An 18,514-nucleotide genomic window follows, 5' to 3' on the forward strand; every position below is an offset into this window, starting at 1 on the left:
CTAATCCTCGCGTGTTTGTGGCGATTCGCAGGCGCATTCTAGGCTGTGACGCCATAAAGACAGTAACATAAACCTAGAGATTTTGAAGATTCGTCTGTGGTTTTAGAACCTGACGACAACCGTCTAGGAATAAAAATCTATATAATAAAACAGTAAAATATTTTGTCTGTACATTTTGTTAGTATTTTTGACTGAAATGGATAGAGGGACACTTAAAAAAAATAATAGAAAGCAAACGTTTTTTTTGTATGTATGATCACGCTTATCTCCGAAAGTACTGGACGGATTCGAATGAAACTTTATTTGTTAAATGACTATAAAGCCCGGGCAACATATAAGGTATAAACTATTTTGAAAACTGGAACACCTGATAGAGAACTTATAATAGAAATGGTGGTCCAGCTAAACTATAGGAAATATAGAAATGACGCCTTAATAAAAATTCTTTAGTCTGATGAGCATTTCCTGTTGAAGTATAAAAATTTAATTGAAGCCGATATTCTCACTGGGAGAGGCGTTGGTGAAATTGTACTTATGTGTCTTTCTCCAGGATGACTAACTCTTCAGGTCTTTTTATATTGACACTTTCTTTTTATGAGGAAAGACCCCCAATATAGTATATAAAGATTCTTTTTAATCTATGAAAATCTTGACTCCTTACCAAAACTAGTTCGGCCACGCGAACGAAGTCGCGGGCATCAGCTAGTAAATAAATAAAAATCCTCCATATGGAGTGTTCCTGTTCTAGGGCGGGACCCGAGTGACTGATCGTGAAAGTACTAGGTCAACATAATTATGTAGTAAATACATAATAGCTACATAGCATGAGGAGACATAGAGGTAGTCATAATATCGTTTACCAAGTTTGCAACAACCATATAATGCCTTAAATACTGCAATTTGTTGGGCAGCACAAATTTATTTAAATTACACAGTAACCACATAGACTGGCAGTTAACTACGGTTTAATTCGATGGTTATTGAATACATTGTAAACTACAAGTAACTTTCTGTGCAAGCACCAACACCAACTTGTAAATGTTGTTATTCTCAATGTTCATGAAACAGATGACCCTCGCGCGGTTAATTGGCTACTTGACAATTTTATGCAATATGTTTTAAAATACGCGAATGTTCACCACAACCATTTAATTTCTTAAAAAATATATATTAATAAAGAAATAATATTTTCCTGTTAATACAATTTTTTGCGCAAAAACACTATCTACTTTAACCGACAATGACGTCATCCACACTATCCTGCACGCGCATCGCATCAATCTAGGTCATCAAGCGGTATTTTGACAACCTAGTGATTTCACCATAGAGTTTTTTTGTTTAGTTTATCTATATGGAAAGGCAAAGGGATCTGCTCATACAGCCATAAAAATATCAATACAGAGTCTTACAGCTTAGAGCTTACAGAGGTTTTCAATTTAGTTTTATTAAGCAGCGTCATTTTGCTACCCTTCGCAAAATCTACTGAACGGATTGTTATGTAATTTGGTACACAACAGGTAGAATTTCCATGGGAGCGAAGCGAAGCCCTGGTGCGCGACTACATATAAGCCTAAGTATAAAGAAGACAATGCGCGCAAAACTCTGAGGTTATTTAACACGAATGCACACATTGCGATAATTTCTGCTCATTTGATGTAAGTGTGATTGCAACACACTACGGAGGCGGGACTGTGGCGATGCATTTCCGGTGCATGTGCAAGACAATGGTGCTGAATGGACCCATTAATAGCACAAGTGAATGAGTGCGTAAAGACACATGTGCCGGTCACGAATCGGCTACCCCCACGATTGCCGGCCGGCCACATGGCGACCCATACATTGTCTTATGCAAAAGGACGCCTTTACGTTCATTCATTAACTTGTGTAGGATTTCGAGGAATCCCCTTTTTACGAACCGAAACGTTTCGCCGAAACGAAATATTTTTATTTCCCCGGGCGGAAGTACAGACGACAACGAGTAGGTACTTGTGGACGTGAAGAAGAATTTATGCGTCTTGTTCTTCTTTGATAATACAAGTTATAACGGTATCTGCATCCTCTATTACTATCCTCTTATGTATAATGGAGATTGTTCTCAGGAGCTATTCGACCTTGTGCCGCTGAGTTCCAAAGCCGTACCACTAGCATTAAAGAGAAATTCCATCCCCTACAGTCCGTTTTTCACGTAACTTCTTCCTACGCTATACTAAACTATGGAATAAACTTAACTCAGCGGTGTTTCGTAATATTTTCGACATTGTGGTTTTCAAGAAAAGAGTCTATCGCTTTCTCCAAAAGTCGGCAATGCACCGGAGACCCGTATCAGGTTACCCGTGCCCATGGACTGCAGAGTTTGCTTACCATCAGGAAACCCGCATGTTCGTTTGCCCACTATACTATCAAAAATATAAAAAACTGCACGGATTTTCATGCGGTATTTAATAATAGATAAATGAAGGTTTAGGTGTATAATTTATTTTTATTTTACCCGAACGAAGCCGCTAGTAAATAAATTTGGATTTGTTACGCGCTTCTGTGAAAAAGGGCCTCGACAGAATGACAACGAAGTGATATTACATTTTTCTATTACGAAATATACACTAGAATTAAGAAGGATGAATAACAAGTATTCCATTTAGGATCACATAATATGTTAGGACAGTTCAATATATTGTTAGTAACTTTTTCTCCAGCACACAATGGCAGCACCACTACGTGAAGTCACTTGTTATTCCTGGATTACTGGCAATTTGGATAGATAGTATCGCTTCCTGTAGTTTTTCTCTGTTTGTTTGGAGCATAATAAACGGTCTGTGAAGGGTACCTGTGGCACAATAGCACGGTACTTGGACAATTGGTCGCTCTCCGTGACCCGTTATGCGGCTGTGTTGCAGCGACGCGCTGGCGCCAGGTATCTTTATCTTTTGTGTCTGCCTGCCCTATTGCCTATTCTGGTAGAAAATGGACAACAATTGTCCTCACATCCTGGGACGTACTGTTCCAGTCTCGCGAACAAGTGATTTGCTCGGTGGCGCTTCCCGGGAATCCCCTATTCCTATTTTAAGCCATTGTTCCGAAATACAGGTATGCTGTATTTTAGTAGAAATGTCTAACAATTTCTCAGAGCTGATTTACCGATAACAGAGCTATTAATGTTTGTTTGCTGTTTGGTAGTGAGTTTATCACTGTATCAGTGGCCGGATATGAACCGTCTCGCCGCCTTCCCGACTCTTATCGATGTAAACTCAATAAAGTCTATTCATATATGTTTTCTATGTAAAGTCGGCACATTTCATTTCGCCAACAGCATTTAGGTTACGTAATTGCTAATGGAGCACTACCCGCATGGGGTAACCATGAGATGGCTTAATTGTGGGCATAAATAAACTGGCTGTAATGAGCGATGGTGATACTTTTACACAGTCAAATAGTGGTCACGTGTCGAGAATTCGCCACAATTGCCTCGTCATGCGAAATTAGGGGTACCCTAATAAGCTCAATGGGATTTCATACGACGTGATTATTATGTTACAAATAATTGTGTACATATTTTGAATTGGTTCAATGATGACTCATTTCGTATTTGGTTTATGAGTGAAATACCAAAATAGCATTTTTACAAAGCTGTGTGGGTTATATTGCAATAATTATATTTGTAAACAAATACAGATGCATAGAATATGAGATTCCGTGAAGGTCCGCATAAACTAAAACAGTCATGCGGAATTCAAATTTATATTCGTGGGAACAGAAGACGGCGGCGGTTGTGGACAGTGATAAAATGAATATACATGGCGACATTTTATCTACAAAATCTCTACAAAGTGCGACAACTGCGTCTACGGCCGTGAAAAAATAAGTGATTCGATTACGGTGTATATCGAAATGGAGGGAATCGGGCGTAGGCTGTTTCTCATCACCTAGTTCCCGTGCAATCCGTTGTGTTTCCCATGCAGCCGCTATCGCTCGTCACCGGCGTGTCAGCTCAGAGGTCAGCAGGGTTGATAAACCATCGGTGCCAATATGTTAGGAGCGTGCGTGCGGCATGTCACACTGTGCCATCGCTAGGAGTTACTAGGGCGCGCTGATGTAATCACAGTACCTACATACTATAAAGTACCGCAAAATCTACGCAGAAAAAACTGTATATGTAATGTTACCTGCATTGTGCCCTAATTGTTTATAAAAAAGTAGAAACTCCGAAATTATCGTAATGACACTTGTTTAAAATGGTATAAGGATAAGGCCACTATGTTTATTTTTGAATTGGATCTTGCATTTTTAACATATTCACAACTGAATATGTTAAAAATGTTCTCCGAAAAGCCATCAAAATTAAATCAAATTGTAACGACTAAAACTGTTTGTCGTATCAGAATTGCTCACTGAAATATTGACGGAAGAGCAATTAGACACAGTTTCCTAATGGGACGGTCGGGGCAGGTCACTTGTCAATTGATAAAGTAGAGCTTGCTTCATTCATAGCCATAGCCCGTTGTTTACGTCATTCACTGCAATTATAAATTGGAGGTTATCAACATATGTTTCAAGGGGTTATTAATAGAAAAAAATATATTACATAACCTACATTATGCATATTGTACTTATCGATAAATACCATAATCAATACATATAATAAAACAGTAGAAAAAAAATCCTGTACATTGAATATATTTACATAAAAACAAAATTAGGCGAGTCATAGTAACAGAGAAAGTTGTTCAGCCTGATGAGCATTTCCTGTTGGTGTATAAAAATCGAAGATCTGGAGCACCTGAAGAATAGTTATAATGGTCTGGATAAACTATAGGAAATATATATTTCAGTCGTATGAGCATTTTCTGTATAGGTGTCGTTACGCTTTGTCTGTACAGTTAAATTTCTCTAATAATTTTGAGTCAGGTATATAATATAAAGTACTGTACAGTTTGATAGGTTTTCGGTTTCGGAAAGCACACATTCTGTTATTTATACATTTTTACCATACCATAGGCCGATTACTTATTGAACTTAGTAGAAGATATTTAACAATAGATAATAAAAATGCCAGCCTGAATAAAGACAACTGAGATGTTGTTGCAAGTTCATGTGGTCGCAAGACGTGATATAATATAATTCATAGCTTGCGGTCACTGTAATTTCACGTGAGTCGGATTAAATTGCACTATTGTGCTAAATAAAGTGTAATATAGCAAAAACTAAAGGCCACGAAAACAAATGATGAACAATTAGGATTATTACAGCCTCCGATGGAAACAAAGCGGGCGGGTCTCGATTTTATGTGCGTGCAGTCAGAGTCACAAAATACCCTAAGAACAGAAATACGCTGTACGATAATATCTAAAATAATTATGCAATATACACCTTATTTTTAAATATATATAATTAACTAGCTGTAGTCCGTTGCTCTGCCCCTGGATGAAATTGTGAGGTGGTCAACCACCTCAGAATTTCATCCAGCTCTATAGCCGTGAAAACGTGGCAGACAGACAGAATTTATAATATTAGTATGGTTTGATCTCATTCGAACATCAACGTAGAAATGAACGTAGAATTATGATATTGTAGGAGGCATGAAATAAGAATTTAAAATATTTTACCCAGAGGGCGTAAAATAGCAGAATTATATATAACGTTGCAATCTGTTGAATGATAATGTAATATAATTTCATTATGCGCATTTCAGGAAGACGATACTGAAGTTGGCAAATCAGCTGTTGATGGTCGGGTGATATTAAAAAAATGGGTTCCTTCAAAGTTTTGACCAGGATCGTTTCATCAAGATCTGCCTGTTTGGAAATCCATGCGAGTGGCATGTAATGTTCAGCAGTTTCGGTTTCAGCAGCAAACGTGGCGAGAAGAAAAGTTTACTTCCACCGCTTTCAAAGAGGACTTGAGATGAAACAATCGAATGTACTGCATGCTGACCTGACACTGACATTTATTAATTGATTGCCAAATCAACTATATGTGATTAAGTTTTACGTACCTACTCGCCGTTTTCAAGAACTAAGTTTTAATGAATGAACTCTGTTGTCAAGATAAATGATTTTTGTAAGAATAATGAGAATTTCGTAGTTTATCTCTTTAATTTGTGTCAGCGCCGACGCAGGCAGGCCAGACACACACACACATACAAGAAAATAAAACGTTCAACGCAACATTCCCGAGCGGCCGCATATAATACTATATTTGTGTTATAAATTTTACGCGCCACGACCAGGCAAGTGTTTGCATAGACTGTTGGAATTTTGACAGCACGTTTGACTTATCTACTCGTAACCATAACATTACACAGTCTGTATTCTGAAAATATGAACATTTAGAAACTCTGAAAGATTCAAATTACCGGTGTTTTATGATAATATAAAAGCCTCCAACGAATTTATTACAAATGAAATTAATGTCAAAACAACAGGAGGTCCAATGGAAAGGAAAGGATCGTCCACGTAAATGGAATTTCATTGCGTTAAACGGTTTCATAGGGTTCGTAGATCCTCCAACATTAAAGCGACGATGGTGTCTTTTAAGTAATTATTTTATTTTATTAAAGTCCTTATAGGAACTTTGTTGGTGGTCATTAGATTTGTGTACATAAACGTACAATATCCGTGAGTACCTAGTATGAGATCAGTGCAAGTTCAATGGAGCGATGAAGGCTATTGAAATGAAGAAAACACACGTGGGACAATTGAGCGTGGGAGCAGTCGCGGTGGCATTCACTAATGGACGTCCCAAATCATCTTATTACGATTGTATTATTGTTGACGGCCTTTTTGCATTCCATACAATGACACTAACCGCGTTGCATAATGGCGTGTGAGACAGTTTCAATGTAACATAATACGTTATTGCACATTTTCAGATGTCGAAACTGTTTGTATTTTTATTGGTCACAATACTATCATATTACACTAAAGTTTAAATATTTACTTATAGTATTTGTACTTATTTATACTTTTTAAAATCTTGCTTGTTTTTAATTAATTTTTTTTAAATTTGTGTTTTAAATTTTCTTGTGACAAATAAATATTTGGTCTGAAACGTAAAATTAGTCCCTGTTTAAAGTCGCAAAATAAATTCGTATTTGGTTTTGAACTCAAGTGCGGAAGGGCAGAAGCGGCGAAGTGGCGCCCTACAGCCAAGCAAGGGCGCAGGGCGAGGCGAGGGTCCTGCAGCAGGAATGCGAGTTCGCCAAGTATCACACGCCCAGGATGAGTTGGATATTTTTTAAGGGCGCAATTCTTGGAAGTATCTGTTGAGCGGTCGGAGGCTGGCGCTCGGGGTCCATTGTGGCGCGGCTAGTTTTGATCTTATTGTTAATGGGACGCCAAGTTTTTTCAAACATGTTCGGAAAAAAGGTATCATCGGACCCCAGCGGAAACGTTACGGTCCCTTCTGAAGTAAAATGGTATATGTTCTACGAAGGAGGTGTTATTTTAATCGTAGGTCGGCTTTGTTGTTCAGGAATGTAGATGGCCTGTCATAATTTTAATGGCCAGTTTCTCAGGCGATGTTGAACCTGATGCTGCACACGTTCCTGAATATTCAACGTACGTACACCTATCAGAATGCAGTACATACTCGGTATTTTTTTACCCTTACATACTTATTTTGCAATTTCATTATGATTTGTTTTAAGAACTAGCCGTGGTTTGGAAAAACCGTTCCTAAATACCTACGTTACGGAATAAATGTTTATATAGGACCTACACAGGTAGTTGTCGTTTTGATTTAGATCGGTCAATGATGCGCATTTACTAAATATGTAAATGACAATATCTATAATTATGAGATATTCATAGAATTCCATTACTCAACAATCGCTAAGTAAATAGACCAGAATAATTGTGCCCGTAGACATTGAAGGACCGTATGTTCTAAACCAAGTCAAACATGAATTGATTATTTAGATTGATGACCATCATTAATGGATTTAGAAAGTAGACAACAAAACACTTGAAGAACACGTGACAAAGATTTCACGTTTGCTGTGATATTATGACTAGCTCGTTTCCAATGGGACACATCGTGTATGAATTATATTGCATTAGTTGTATGTTGTGTATCAAAAAACTCTTAAAAAGGAAAGTTCATTGCATAATGATATCTGCATTATAATAATGATCTACGAATAATTATCCAAATATTTAACTCAAGCTATCAATAATGTCTTTGATGTCAACAAACAAGGCTTTCATGAAAGTAATAAACACATAAGGCAGCATTCTTGCATTATTACGCACTATAATGCACATCTTGATTCTTTCATCCCAAAACAGCAGGTATTATGAGGGCGTATTGTAAGTTTACCTATAATAAATACATTATTGCCATGCTCCCATTATTTCTTTCATTAACAGCGTAAGACAGGCCGATAATGAATAAACCACACACGACGATCTCAGTAATGGGTTGATATCTCGCATGAACAACCGGGATTCAATGCGAAAATTCACGCACATCTTGAATAATGTCAAGATTATGAAATGTGCGTTTCTATATAAAGACAAAGAATATGGCTCGCCATGATAATGTTATAAAGTTGATATCGCTTTAATCACAAAGAAGCCGCAAATTGTGAGATCTAAAAGCTTTTTACCAGCGAGTCCCGGGGGCCTCCTTCCCTCGCTCTCTGCAGAACATAATGAGAGGTTGTTAAAATTATGAATGGAACATCTTCTGAGGTTGTTGGTTGTGTGCATCGCGTGGTGTGTGCGCACGCAGCACACTGCCACAACACCGGCCGGCGGCATGTTTTGGTGAATGGCTTATGTGTGCGTCTGCGCAGACCCGTAACTGTTGGTGCACTTGTTCGCTCAGGAATTTTCTGTTATTTTCAAATTTATCAACTTTTTATCGGGATGTGAAAGAATTTTCGACGGGAAGATGGGAGTCTCACCTAGAGAAGAAGCTTGTCTGTCTGCAAGAGAATATTATATGCTTGCGATAAGTTCGAAACTTGCCAGACTTTGTTGAATTATGAGCCATTATTATAAATAAAATATTAGAATGTGAGACACGATAGCCCGGCCAAAAAAACGGGCCTCCCGCACACGTCCGCGAGTCTAATCCAAAGGACCGGACGCTTGTGTGAGTTTATTGAAAGAATTTTAAGGTCCATTTCTGTGGTCCAATTACTAGTGAGCCGTCATCCATTAACAACTTTATTTATAGGGCGATGAATAACTTGCGGCTTTTAATCAATCATGTGAACTACCGAGCGACATCCTGTGACCGCGACAATTTTCCAATGAGTGCTGATCATTCTGCTAGGTATACATATTGAGCTAAGAGCTACAGTCGCCACAAAATAACTATATTTTCGTAATGGCCACAAAACACGGTCCATTGGGTGGCAGGAATGTCGTTTCCATGGCCCGGTACTTCAGAGTAGATACCTAACTCCCTTCATTAATTGTACAATGAATATCATACGGAAAACAGTTGTAACCTAAAGTTTACACAATAGGCTAATTAAAACTAGCACAAATGAGATAATATGGTATACGGAGGTACATTTTATGGTTTCCTGTTTATGTCCATGGATTTATAGCATACGAGTATATCTCGCAGGATTTCAATTTATTTAATAATATCTGAATCGTGGCTTAGCTCCGGGTGGCTCTTAACATGTGAACTTTGATATTCCGAGGAAGGAATAGCAATTCCAGGTTTTATATGTTGTACCTATCCAATTACAATATTTTCATGCTGGTCAGGGAGCGGAGAAAAAACTGCTTCTCCTCTCGAGCAGATTGATGATGATTGATCAGGATGAACCGAGGGTTCCGTAAAATTCGCTTATTTATATACTTAGGTATTTCCTGTTTTCGGATTTTGTAGCCCTTATTTCTTGTGAAATTTCATGATTCAAACCCTCTTAAGTAGGTTTTTATAATAATTCGCAAATATGCGACGTAAACTGACATTTCTTTTAATTCTAATTTTAATTTGGTTCGAACAACGAAGAAGCTTCACAGCTATGGAATAGATACCGTAAATAGAGTATTTGACGTGATCTTAATAAAGATTCTGTAATTTATACTTATTGACATATCTACCCAATAAAAAAAATATTATAAAAGAGAAAAATAGTCTTCACTCGACCGGGTTTTACTTCTTCTATGAAGCTCCTTCAGATTTCGAGGCGAGCAGAAAGATCTCAAAACGTCTGAATTTAACGGCTGAAAATCAGAAACCTGTTTTTTTAATGTATTCCGCTTTATTTAGAGAGCCTGGCTCTTCTTCTTCAACCAACCGTTGTCAACGATCCTGAAGTTATATTACACCGAGAAATAGTAAGTGAACAAAACAAGTGTATATTGACAGGTCATTAAACGAGTTATGCGACTATCTCCTTTCACATGCTGGAGCCTGGTGAAATCCGCCCCGTTTTGGGCTCGAGTGGGCAAAGGCGGCCGACCACCTCCGCCGCACGCACTCGCCCAAAAAACACCCCGAGACGTAACATAATATTTTCCAAGCAGCCTTTTATTTATTGGCCGGCAGCAGCGGCGCCGCGACATCTCTACTTCCCAGAAGCGAGACGACTCGCCCGCCCGAAGCCGTTACGTGTATGAAAAAACAATATTTATGTCGATGAAAAAATCGGGATACGAGCCGTATTTATCTAAACACGGTGAGCTATGCACTTTTTGCTTAGGCCCGATTTGCAGGAATCCGCAGGTACCGCCTAACACGTTTAAATATTAATTTGTTAATTTGGCTGGGCGTGGCGCGCGCCGTTTGTTGCGGCCCGACATCCCCGAATTATGAACATCCTAGAACAGTTTGTATCGAAAAAAGAACAGAAGAAGAAAATATCTTTTCTGCCAGTTCTATCAAAGAAAATCTAACTTTTTTAACAATGTGAAGAAATTGTTTAAGTGGACCTACTGAACTATTACGCGCGAAAAACTACTTATTAGGTAGACTATGCAAGACCTGAAATCTTCATTGACCAAAACACAACATCTGTATAGCCTTAGGCCTTAGCGTTATTCGTGTAACAATCGTTCTACTGGGAAGCTATTCACAACACTTACCTACCTTATTCTTAAGTCCCCACCCCTTCGAAAAGAAATAAAACGTAACAAAGGACTATTAAAGCAAGGTTTCTCTCTTTCGCCATTCATGGGAGTTGGAAATTGATATTCCACAGACTAACAAGAATTTAAAACAATAATAAAACAGCTGAGCGAAGCGCCTCTACATAGCTGACCTCCAAGTTCCGAAAAATGTTATACAATGTTGCTTTAGTACGAATAAACAACGGTTTCAACGGGAAAGTTGATTATTATTATACTTGGATATTTCTGCAATTTCATAGGATACTATTTCTAGATTTCAAATGGTCCATTATAGTAAATTTGAATATGTAGTGTATAGAATATAGCAAGATTGTTGTATAGGCCATGGATAGGCATAATGTAAAACAGTATGGTGCATTTAAATGCCCTTAATAAGAAATAATTCAGTGCAACATAGCGTTGGATATATATTTTGAATTGTAAGTACTTATTTAAGCGACAGATTATTTATTAAATAAAAGTCACTCTGCTGGAGCTCATCTCCGCTTTTCAATTCGTTTAATGGATTTTTCCAATCAATTAAATTCAGTTCCATAAAAAGGGCAGGTAAGTTAAATACAGGATGTTCAAAAAATAGTTTCAACTCTTAAACGAACCAGCGATAACCGAATAAATAAAATTTCTGTCCTGGTTATTGTGACTTCATGAAAAGTCGAGCACTTATCGTATGTATACGATAGAAGTTCAATGATTGTTAATTAATATATTTTTTATTACGATGCGATACGACTAAAATGTGTTGGGCTGAGCTGTTATTTATTACATTTTGTTCAATACCTAATTTTTTATGCTGTTTACATATTCTTCAAGATATCAATACGTCCGACATTGATAGGTGAAATTTATTTAATTATTCAGAAATCTCTAACTAATCTAACTATAGGCTATTTTCTAATACCTACTTTGTAAAACTTATTAGGTATGTGAGTCCTATGACAGATGTAAAATAGTATGAAAACAATACATCTGTCTCTGTCGCTCTCATTTCGAATTTATCGGTTTATTTATCCTGCTTATTGCTTTATATGACGCAAATGTTGTTGATCGAGACAAATTGAGATCGTGAATCCGAGTCCCATGAGAACTGTACACTTATATTCCGAATAAAAACTAGTGAATCAACCTGTATACAAATAGAATCGCTGGAAACAAGAAAGCGCCGCGTAAACCCGCTGCGTGAATGCACTTGACACCATAATAAATGGAAGTGGCCGGACTACAATGGCGGATCGACGCGGCGCGGAACGGAGGAATTTCGGTGTTTCCCCCGCGTCCGTTAAGCCGATTGTCGCAACTCTCACGGCCTATTATATCATTATTGAAACTCGATCCGAAAAAAAACTATTTACTAGTTGTTCGCCACGAACGTAGGCCTCGCGAATTTGATGAGATTTTACAAAATTGTGAATATATTTTGATGCCCCACGCACTTGATCCTACATACATCAGACCAACGGTTCAAAACACATTTACTTATACTTTCATCTCATTTTTCGTTTAAAATTTTATATATAGTGAAAAATAGTCATAACTATCCATCGATACAAAGGGTTAAGGCGAAATTTGATACTTAGTGCGATATAACACTGTAATGTCCGTTACAGTGTTTAGCCATGTCCTAAATAAACAAACACAGAAAAGTAATTATTTTTCAAGAACACCTGATACATACCCATGATACAGCTAAACTATAGGAAATATTGAAATGACGCCTTAACAAAAGTTATTCAGCCTGATGAGCATTTTCTGTTGAGATATAAAAATCGAAGATCTGGATACCTGATGTAGACCTATGATGCTAAACTATATGGAATATAGAAATGAGGATTTAACAAAAATTGTTCAGTCTGATGAGCATTTTCTGTTGAGGTATAAATCTCGAAGATCTGGAACACCTGAAGAAGAGTCATAATAGTTCAGCTAAACTATAGAAAATATACTTTTTCAGCCTGATTAGCATCTTCTGTATGTATAGGTATCGTTACATTTGTCTGTACAATTAAATTTCTCTAATCATTTTGACTTCTTACCAAGAATTAATCGGCCACGCGAACGAAGTCGCAAGCATCAGCTAATAATTCAATATATTAGATAAAAAAATATTATTTATGCAATCGCTTTGGCGCCGCTCTCCCACCTTAACGATTCACCATTGAGTCTTTAGCATTGGAAGATTTAAATTTGTATGAAAGTAAAATTTTACTAATAATGAAGTCGTTGTAAGTACCTATATGATATCGGCTATCTAGTGCTATAAGGTTACTGGAGTTTAAAAAAATATACTTATGAATACCTTCCGTATTAGGAGGAAAAAATAAATAACACCGAAATATTTAGTTTTTAGTAAGTATAGCCATAAAAAATTGGTGAGCATCTACTCCGTATTTTCTCAGTTCGCGTGTAACCTTTTATTTAACAAAACAAACGAGTTGAGTGTACGACTACACGTCCTTTGAAACCACTTTCCTATCATCTATCTCAAGACCTTTAGAACTAGCTACTAATTTATACGGTTTAATTAATGAGACCATCGCACCAAAGCAGTAAAACATGATCGAATCAAACTCGTTTTTTCATGTAGCAATGAACATTTAAATGTTTCGATATTTATTTATATCCTAGGTTATTTATAAACGAAAAACATTAATCGCAAAACCTTTTCAGTGCTAGACCGCCTCAGCCAGCACGTGTCGACTGCCTAAGGCGGTCGAGCATTGAACAGTTTTGTTGTTATATCCAATCAATCCAATTGTATATATATTACAAGCGGCCCGTCCCGGCTTCGCTAGAGTAAAAGCATAATAAATTCTATACCTAAACCTTCCTCAGGAATCACACTATCTATTAGTGAAAACAGCATGAAAATTCTGGCAATAGTTTTAGGCTACGTCCGCACAGGCAGGGGGCTTGCTTAACGCCTAAAGCGTATGGCTTGCAATCTGGCTACTTGCTAGGATACATGATGGCCGCACTGAAGGTGGTTGGCGTTGTGGGTCGCTAGGCGCGTTGGTCATTTGTTTGTCGGCACGTTGACGAGATGTCACATTCAAAATTAGCTTTTAAATTGCTACTTACAGAAAATTCATCTTTAAAATATACCATATCACGGCCTTATCATCATGTTGGGTCCATGAGATAAATAAGTTGCGGTCAAGTCACGGGGAGTTTAATTTCCTATATAAACAACTGCGTAATTATGACGAAAAATTTTACGAATATTTGCGTATGACAAGGGAAACATTTGATCTACTTCTCAGCAAAGTTAAAGGAAAATGAACTCATTTGGATACTCATCTTAGAAAAAGCATATCAGCTGAAGAACGACTAGTCGTGACATTAAGGTAAGTGAAACTCTAAATACATATAATTTTTATTTATTTAAAAACTTAAAATTAATGAAATGTAATGAAAGATGGAAAAAAACAATTTTGCATTTAATTATTTGTAATTGTTTATGTAACTAATCAAAGCATAATCGTTCTCCATTTGCATGGGTATATTGTATTTCAACCATTTTTTTCTTCTAATTGCTTCGCGCCTTGTATTAAAATACCAACACGTTTGTTTACTGCGACACTCGCTTAGCGACTAGTTAGGCGCCAAGCGCGCAACCGTTCGTTTTACTTCGCTACTCGCTAGGCTCTACGCGCCAAGCAAGCCACCTGCCTGTGCGGACGCGGCCTTAGAGTTTATCGTGAACGGACAGACAGACGCAGCAGAGGACTTGTTTTATAATATGTAAGGATAAGGATGACGAAGGCGTTGTTGAGTTGAGCGCGATCAATATTGATAGCGCCATCTAGACATTTGCGGCGACGATGCATCCTATGTAGTTACTCTTTCATGCCGGCTCCACAATGTCGAACAAGATAGAGCATAGATAAAATAAATATGGGCGTCAAGATGTAGGGACCATGGAATTAGTAGGTACTTCGTCGAACAGTTTGCCAAACTTGGAGGATGGATGGAGGGACCATGGAATTATTAGGTACTCTGAAGTACTTATTAAATCCATGGGAGGGACCAACTCCTAAATCTCTATTGTATATATATAATACATATAAAACTATAGAAGGTACTATAAACCTACTATTTGCTACCTTTGGTAAAAATTATGCATAAATATTGAAACCTGATTGATAAAATTCTTGAATATCGTCTCAAGATATTTCAGAAAGAACGACAAAAGTGAAGTGAAGCAGTTGGTAAACTTATATTATAAATGACAAATTATGTTCGGTTCTTTGTTACCACTTCTGTGGGAAATTCAGGTGGGTGAAGCTGTGGATGAAAGCTACTTAGTATATAATTATCCCACAGTTTCTTTGATGAAATGAAAAATATAGAAATAAATTATTACCTATGTTTACTGTGCAGCTTACTTAATTACAAACCCAATAAAAAAAAATCACTATGAATCACTGTCACTTCCAGAGTAATTTGCCAGTAATGATAATCCCAAAGGCTTTGCTGTTTCTGTCTTTGAATTATTATTATTTTCTGTACTAGTCTGTGCGTTAGATGTATTTGGTACTGTTGGTGACTCTGTTTCTTTCTTTTTACTCCTGACCAAATTAGCCAGCGCCGGTTTTTTTGATAACATTCCAATGCTTTTGTTCCACGACTCATTTTTCTTTGCTCCACTGCTCTTTGTTGGCAAGATCTCAATTTTTGAAGATTTGGCCGGCGGTTCGTCCTCGTCAGGCACTTCTTCTATTATCTCTTCAGCGACCACTTTTTGTGTTGATGGATTGTTGAATTTTATTGACCTGTAATTGCAATATTTGTCATTTAGAGATTTAATTGATGTATATTTTATTTACTATATTCTCAGGCACCACAGTGGTGTTAATCGTAAAATTTGAGACATATATACAACTTCTCCCATGACACTGTTAGACATTGCAGACAGGCATATTTCATTCGGCTTGGCGGCTTTTATAACCAGAGGCCAATATCTCTTGGTCACATGTAACAACAGAAATTTTCGTACTGGGAAACGAACCCAAGACCTCCAGAGTGGTGACCTCACCACCACACTACGTCGTCGTTAATTTATAAATAGTAAATAGTGGCACATTTTGTGATGTGTGGTTCCGCCCTAGTAAAGGACCTTACTATTTCCTTAGACTAAGGGACAAATAGCATTCCCAAGAATGGTTGACCCACTTGATCTCGTTGTCGTCCTCCCGCTGCTCGCGCGCGCGCCTCTGCAGCTCGGTCTCGGGCTGGTACTGCTGCAGCATCTGCTCGTAGTCCACCGCGCGCTGTCTCCGGTTCAGCTCCTTCAGCTCCTCCAGGCTCTCCAGCAGCTCTATCTCCTGCCGCGACTGCTCTGTTCTGTATTCTGAAATTCAAACTTCGTGCTTTGGGTATGATCCTATTAATAAATGCGAAAAACTGAATAATGATGTCAAGGATGATGTGTGCTGATGTTTCCACAACTAAGGTTAATGGTAGCACTTGGAGTTGGAGGAAGTAACCTGGAAAACGCTCAGATGAGACAGAGTGTCTGACAACTAAGGATGCCGAAAAATTAGCTAAATAAAGTTCAATTATGAGTATATTTTTCTCAAAAAGTATTTAAAATGCAGCATGGCAATGACAAGCATTGTTTATTATTAGAAAGTTTAAAGTTCAGTATATATTGTATTTACTATAAAAAATTGATTTTTACATGATTTTTGACACAAGCTTTTATTGTTGTCAGAGAGATCTTATTGCATTCAACATGTGACAAAAAAATCATGTCTGTGCAGTAAACTGTTGAGGAGTTCCCATGTCTGGAGCATTTTCTGGGCGCACCATCTGGTCATATTTATCATAATAATGCATTGTCATCCAAACTACATCTGTGTATAAAATTTCAGCTCAATCAGTTGAAGATATCTGCTTTGAGTTGCAAGATTCTACCTGAGACATAGTTACATTTAAAGTTACATAATATCATTACATACCTAATAACTTCATGGGGTTATTGGCCTCTTCTTCCTTTTGTTCCTCTTCCTCCCGCTTGGCCTGCTCCTCAGCCAACTTCAGCGCCATGAAGTTCCTGGTAGCACCTGCTTCTATCTCATAATCTGTGTTCTTAGGATCGGTCTTGAAAGATATCTCTTGCAGGCATCTTGTGCACTGAAATTTACAGGCTAATTATTACATCATAAGTCACTTAACATTTATATTATTTTTTTTTGTATGCTGCACTTTTGGAAATAAGAAAATCTATAGATAGGTAAATATGCTAAATAGCCTAGTCGAATTAAGCTGAGATTTAGATCTCAATTATAAGGAACACAATAAGGAAAATTTATTTTTTGTTATATTTTAGGCATTAGCAATTAAATAAGTAATTGCAACAGGAACAAATGTGGTGGAATACATGGGTTAAGTCCCATATTTACCTACATTAAGTACTAAATTATGAAGACTTTTCAGGACTGAACTGGCAGATGGAAGTAACTTTTATCTGACGGACAGCACATAATTTATTTAATCACAAATTAGGCTTGTGGGTTTTATGGTCTGACTAAATAGTAATATAGTTCTGTGGGTTAACTAAATACTTACTTTAATATAAAATCTGTAAATTCTGATACCAAGGTAGTCCTCATTTTCTACATCTTCTTTTCTAGCATTAAACTTCTTCCCTTTGTAAATGTACTCTCCACAAGTGGCACAACGCATGTTGAATGGGGCCATAAGACGTACTGTGTATTGTCGGTTTTTCGCCAATTTCATGCGAGGTATTTTAGATGGATCAAAATCCGGTGGGTAATATTTCTGAAATAAAGTAACATATAGTTATGCTAAAGTTTAGTTATCTAGTTAAAACTTGCAATGAAGTACGTAATAAATACAATGGTGTGTATACTTACGTTCAATACTTTTCTCTCAGACATTTTAGGTTATTTTCTGTTCTTATTATTTTCCACAAGATAAATTAAACGTTTGAACTAGAATATTTTAATTACTTAAAAAAACAGTGCTTATTATTATTACTTAAAATATTACAAAAACAAAACTCGTCCGCCGTCCATCGAACACACAATTGTAAAATGCAGAGTATTCATTCTTTCTATGATGCAAACTGCCAAGTCTGCCAAATAAATCTGTCAATGTCAATGCTAAAATAATTTCATTTTTTTTAAGTTGCACATCTTTCTGTAGGCACGGACAATCACAAAACACAAATACAAATTTATTTCTGATCCCAGGGGAAAACGAGTTTTTGTATTCGATACGATTGGTAGTCGGGAGTCATGTCAGACGCCTTTAGAAGACTTGAATAAAAAACACTCGAAAAGAAGAATACATTACAAAATCATTGGGAGATTCAAGTTTTTTGTGAGGTAGGGACCTAAAATTTATAATAATTTGAAATTGATTATTTAGAACTACACTTAATAATACAGCTAAATCAA

General features: G+C 37.2%; 2 protein-coding genes across 2 annotated transcripts in view; one reads left to right on the forward strand and one right to left on the reverse strand.

Moving 5' to 3' along the window:
- Window positions 1-15,442: 15,442 nt before the first annotated feature.
- Window positions 15,443-18,185, reverse strand: LOC128669125 (uncharacterized protein). Its single transcript, XM_053743637.1, has 5 exons — window positions 17,969-18,185; window positions 17,661-17,873; window positions 17,051-17,225; window positions 16,263-16,440; window positions 15,443-15,862 (listed from the first exon to the last, which is right to left on the reverse strand). The coding sequence occupies exons 1-5, from the start codon at window positions 17,990-17,992 to the stop codon at window positions 15,505-15,507; spliced, it is 948 nt and encodes a 315-aa protein (XP_053599612.1). The 5' UTR covers window positions 17,993-18,185; the 3' UTR covers window positions 15,443-15,504.
- LOC128669119 (neurogenic protein mastermind-like) overlaps window positions 18,144-18,514 on the forward strand; it is a 120,890-nt gene continuing 120,519 nt past the window's right edge. The window contains exon 1 of the mRNA XM_053743630.1: window positions 18,144-18,155. The gene's annotated coding sequence lies outside the window, so the exon portion shown is untranslated. The remainder of the gene's footprint in view (window positions 18,156-18,514) is intronic.

The sequence above is a fragment of the Plodia interpunctella genome, chromosome 4 (assembly GCF_027563975.2).
Source record: "Plodia interpunctella isolate USDA-ARS_2022_Savannah chromosome 4, ilPloInte3.2, whole genome shotgun sequence".
NCBI classification, from domain to species: Eukaryota; Metazoa; Arthropoda; class Insecta; order Lepidoptera; family Pyralidae; genus Plodia; species Plodia interpunctella.